We start from the raw sequence: 5,876 nt of genomic DNA on the forward strand, positions 1-5,876 counted from the left end.
GGTGATTAGCACATAAACAACAGAATGGGCGGAGTTAGCGGCACAGATCTTGTCTGTGATTGGTCAGGCGCGATGGGTGTAAATAATAATTATTTTATATTTACTTTTCATTGTGTTTTTTACGATTCGACACTATTAATGTTTATCGGTATCATTATTCAGGTGCACAAAAATGTCCAGAACACCTTTGGGGGAAAAACCGTTGTCTCGTGATACATGTTACTTTTCACAGCGCTGATTAACTGGATGAGGCTTTTCAAAACAATATTGTAGTTGAGAGTTGCGCGCATTTTTATTTGTGTGTCAGGTATAAATAAATGAAATTATTTTTTTAATTTTTGGCTATTTTTAAAGTTTTGGTTCACAAATGTCTCTAGTAAAGAGGATTAAATGATGAGATTAGCATTATTCATGGATCAGACCGGTGAGCCGTAAAGCGCCCTCTGTAGGAAGAACTTCTGTGATTAATGATAAGCCAGTAAGATTTGCCGCTCAACGTCTGAACCAATCACTGCGTTGAAGATGCTGGGGGCGGGATTTATTGCGCTAATCTGATTGGTTACACTTTACATCAATCAGAAAGTGTGAGGTGCCAGTGAAATATCTAGCGTTTATGATGGTAGATTGATTATTTTATGAAATTAAAACATCTAAAACCCTTTCTTACTCAAATTAACCGTGGTTTGTATTATAGTAAAAGTCTGATTGATTGACAGTTTTACTACAAATGGATACTAGTGTAGCAAGGCCATGGTTAATTTGTGATTACCATGGTTTATAACTACAATAATAACCATGTTTTTTGGTTTCATTTGTAGTAAAACCATGGTTACTTTTCGTAAGGGTTAGGCTTTGTGTATAATACTTGAGTATTGAGGATGAATGTTGTTTAGTCTAATATAATTAAGGACAGTGTCAAGTTTCCTTTGTTTCTATAGCGCTTTACACTATACAGATTGTTTCTAAGCAGCTTTGCAGGGATAAACAGGAACATAATGATTCAATGATGCAAACAGAGTTCAATTCTGCCATAAAGCAGCTCTAAAAAAGACAATAGTGTCATTGTTCAGCTGAACATTGGTGTATAGACTTACATTGATATTGGCTTTCTTCCCCCCAAAAATATGGAAAAATACTGTGTGAACTTTTGCAACATCACCTAGTTGTTTTATTTATGCAATAAATGCAGTAGTTTTGTGCACACTGTGTTAAACAATGTAAAACAATAGACACTGCTCTCAGCAGGAACATTTTTATAGCTCTCCAATCATTTGTGTATATAAATATTTGAGGAGAAGAAGAAGAAGAACGAAGATTTATCTCTGTTACCAAGCCAGCACCTCATAAATTTGCATTTTTTCTAATGCAAATCCCTCAGCAGGGCCTGAAATGACTTTAGAAAGCCTGTGCTGGTCTTCATCTGCACTGGCTGCCAAAGGAAATGTTTCTTTTGTCCTGCACACTTAATCATTTATTTGCTAAATAAGGCCTCGTTCTGGCCAGACCCGGGCCATTGTGAAAACGTTCTGCTGTTTCTCAGGATATGCGAGGTCTGTGGCTCTCAGATTCCTTTGCCTTGTATGGCTAAAGGCTCCAGACGGGAGGCTGACCTCATTGGCCGCTCAGGAACAGGGAGGTGTGGAGAAAAGCCTGAAAAACCAAACAAACTTCCCTTCAGCCCAAAGAGGAACAGATCCGACACACACGCCGTTCTCCACCGTCTTCAACAGCTAAACCAGGTACACTTACTCTAAGAACTGTCAATCGTTGTTGGTTTTGTTACTGGTTAACAGATATAATACACTTTCAGTCTGAACAGTACTGGCAGAGAACATGCATAGTTTCAAAACTGATTACATATGATATTTTACTTTTGAAATATGTAAAGTCTGAAATGGGGTTCTGTTCTGTTTATAACAATACACATTTTATAATTCAACATGAAGATTTTGGGTGACACTTTATTTTACTGTTACATGTGTCTGGTACATATGTAGCTAGTATCGCTATAAATTATGCATAATTACATGCAATTAATCCTAAGCCTATAGTAAGTACATGTAGTTAAATATTATTACTCAGTACGTAAATGTATAATTACACTGTAATACTGATCCCTTAACCCAAATATACATATACTGTATGTATAAGTGAAATCAAAGGTTTTGTAAAGTGCCACCATTGTCTTTACTGGCTTGATTTAGTTGGCCTTGCGGTTTGATAAATGAATTGTTTTCAGTAAAATATTCCATGCCGTACAAAAAAAATAAGTTTTAGGTGAATTATAGCATGTCACATCTTGAAAATTCAAGTCAATTTAATGTCGAATGCATCAAATGTCCCTCTAACTATTATGATTTAAGACTGGATGCATATTTCATACGCATTTCATACATATTTTCCCACCGAATAAGATAAGAATAAGAAACACACTCTAAAAAATGCTGGGGTTTTTTAAATCCCATGTTGGGGTCGTCGGTTTAAGTGTTTAAAATGCTTTTTAAACGCAACGGTTGTGTTTGTGCATATTTGACCCAAACATGGATTGAAACAACACAGCATTTTTTAGAGAGTACTTCATTGGTAACACTTAACAATAAGGTTAGTTAGTTAACATGAACTAAGAATGAACAATACTTCTTCAGCACTTATTAATTTTAGTTCATATTAATTAATACATTATTAAAATCAAAGGTTGTATCTGTTAATGCACTGTGAACTAACAATGAACAGCTGTATTTTGATTAACTAACATTAACAAATCTTAATAAATACTGTAACAAATGTATTGTTCATGTTAGTTAATGCATTAACTAATGTAAACTAATGAAGCTTATTATAAAGTGTTACCACTTCATCCCTCATACAAGTCGATGGCATTGCTCTATTGCATTGCATTTCCCTCCAGGCTGCGATAAGCCGACTCTAATGACTTTAATCTCGCATCTCTTCCTTCTGCAGAACCAAACCCAACAGTCAAAATGTCTGCAGCCAAGCGTGCCAAAGGAAAGACCACAAAGAAGCGCCCGCAGAGGGCCACCTCCAACGTCTTCGCCATGTTCGACCAATCACAGATCCAGGAGTTCAAGGAGGCCTTCAATATGATCGATCAGAACAGAGACGGCTTCATCGATAAGGAGGATCTACACGACATGCTGGCCTCTCTCGGTAATATAGATGCTTTTATATAACATGGGAAATAACTTCAGTGTACTCAACAAATGCTTTAGGTACATCTTTTTACTTTGGTCATGTAGGTTCAACGGGCTGAAGTATGATTTTATATATATATAAAAACCTAAAGCTATATATACACACTTTTATGAACTAGTCATACGTTTTTTTTGCTCAACCTCAATTAAACCACCGCAGTAAAATTCTCCGGACTCTCTAGGTCAATAGTTATGAAAAAATTTTTTTTTATCTTTACTGTTTGGATAGCTATAATGGGGTCATTTATAAAATGGGCGTGGTCAACTGTACACAATGTAGCTCCGCCTCTTTTCAGCGCTCGTTGTGTTCTGTCTTCCAGTTTGTGTTTCCATGGCATGAAGGCAAGATCTTACGGATTTATGAATGAAGCGCTCATTTTAAAATCTTCCTGGTATATATGGACAGTTCAGATGCAAAAGCCTCTAAGTGCCATCTGAAATTTTCTTCTAGAATGATCATTTTTATCAAGCTTGTATATATTTAAGTTCAGTAATTTCACTTAAATGACAATTAATAGGTAATTTTCATTGCCATTTAAGTGAAATTACTGAATTTAATATACAAGCTTGATAAAAATGATCATTTCAGATGGCATGATAGCATGAAAATTTCAAAATGCAGATTTTGCATCTGAACTCTTCATATGTAAGGTAGTATATATATATAGGCCTATATATCATAAATATTTTCTTTCTTTCTTTTTTTAAATATGCTTCATTTTTCTTTTGAATTTAGCCTGAAAGAAAGTAGGTAAGAACAGGGTTTGTAAGATTAATGCAATAACATATTTTCCCCCTAATTTTTTATTTTTTTTTTTAAATAGGCTTAATTTTTCTCTTGATTTTGGGCTGAAATATGACCTTATGTAAGATGAGGTTTTGTAGGATTCCTCCAATAATGTCTTTTGTCAGTAATATTTTGCAGGCCAAATAACATACAAAATATCAACCATTAGTCATCACCCACACTGGAATGATTTTACCAACACCAATGAAACTTCGAGCAGGACAGTGAAGTTGATGTGTGTGTGTGTCTCTGTGTGTGTAATTTGTGCCCTTGACCAAATGTCCCCATAAGAATAGTAAAACCTGAGATCACCTACATTGTGGGGACCAGCCAGCGGTCCCCACTTTTCAAAAGGCTTATAAATCACACAGGATGAGTTGTTTTGAGAAAGTAAAAATGCAGAATGTTTCTTGTGATGGGTAGGTTTAGGGGCAGGGGCAGTGTAAGGGGATAGTTTGTACGGTATAAAAACCATTACGTCTATGGAGAGTCCCCACAAAGATAGTGAACCAGACATGTGTGTGTGTGTGTGTGTGTGTGTGTGTGTGTGTGTGTGTGTGTGTGTGTGTGTGTGTGTGTGTGCATGTGAGGGCTTAAATCGATGTGATTGTTTGATCCAGGGAAGAACCCGTCTGACGAGTATCTGGAGGGAATGATGAGTGAAGCTCCGGGTCCCATCAACTTCACCATGTTCCTCACCATGTTTGGAGAACGTCTGAACGGGACCGACCCTGAAGACGTCATACGAAACGCCTTCACATGCTTCGATGAAGACGCTTCTGGTACAGCGAGGACTTTAATCTGGCAGACAAATAACATGTTCAAGTGTTAATAAACTGCATTGCACCATCTCAAGCTAAATTAATGCATTTTAATATATGCTGGGGTGTAATTATTCCCTCATAAAGTTCACAGGATTGACAGTTTCAGTGTTTAAAATGACATTAACCTATGCTGTACATTTTAATATGAACTAATCAAGAAGCTGTTAAAGGCATACATCTAAGAAATAATAGCAAAATTGCACAATATATATATTATATAGGCTATATATATTTATTTTTTACATATATATTTTCTTTTGATTTTAGACTTAAATATGACCTTGAAATATGACTAAAACCATATATTCATTATTCCTGAAACCTAAACATGATTATTATAGTTAACTAACTAAAACCATAAAATGTTTTGTTTTTAAATCAAAAGATTTTTTTTTTTTAATGATTGGATTTTTGTGTTTAGTCGACTGACCCTGACGTTTTTTAAAAAGTTTTTTTTTTTTTCTGCGCTCTTAAAAGGTTGTGATGTTGACATAAGCCTGTAATCTGCCGTGTGTAACAGGCTTCATCCACGAGGATCATCTCCGAGAGCTGCTGACCACCATGGGTGATCGTTTCACAGATGAAGAAGTGGATGAGCTCTTCCGAGAGGCGCCCATCGACAAGAAAGGGAACTTCAACTACGTCGAGTTCACTCGCATCCTCAAACACGGCGCCAAAGACAAGGACGACATGTAAAAACCAGCAGCCAGATTCATTAAGCAGCTTATTATATATGTACTGATCCCTTACATCTAATGATTTTGATGATCCAATAGTTCAGTTTTATCACTTTGTCACCAGTGGTTCCCTATGGATTTTCCTATGCGTTTTTATAATGGGGCTTTTCAATATAAGGTCTGTGGTAAACATAAACTTTGTTACTTGAACGTTTTGCTCACAATGTAAACTACACACTATCTAGAGTCTAAAAAGCGAATTTTAAAGCTGTTGTTTATTTTTTTTAAAATGTAGGCTATGTTTTTTTTAATAAGTAGGCCTAACTAGAGTTGGGGTGTGAGTGTGTTTATGTTGTAGGACAAAACTTCTAAGTAG

At 35.9% G+C, this 5,876-nt stretch overlaps 1 protein-coding gene across 1 annotated transcript; it reads left to right on the forward strand.

Annotated features, from left to right (window-relative positions):
• Nucleotides 1-1,528: 1,528 nt before the first annotated feature.
• Nucleotides 1,529-5,519, forward strand: myl9a (myosin, light chain 9a, regulatory; the record flags this gene model as incomplete). Its single annotated transcript, XM_079849531.1, is given in 8 exon segments — nucleotides 1,529-1,584; nucleotides 1,586-1,620; nucleotides 1,623-1,651; nucleotides 1,653-1,707; nucleotides 1,710-1,739; nucleotides 2,962-3,168; nucleotides 4,620-4,781; nucleotides 5,344-5,519. Coding segments are annotated over 8 exon segments (735 nt in total). The 5' UTR covers nucleotides 1,529-1,543.
• Between the last annotated feature and the right edge of the window lie 357 nt (nucleotides 5,520-5,876).

Source organism: Squalius cephalus (genome assembly GCF_949319135.1).
Source record: "Squalius cephalus genome assembly, chromosome: 18".
Taxonomy (NCBI): Eukaryota; Metazoa; Chordata; class Actinopteri; order Cypriniformes; family Leuciscidae; genus Squalius; species Squalius cephalus.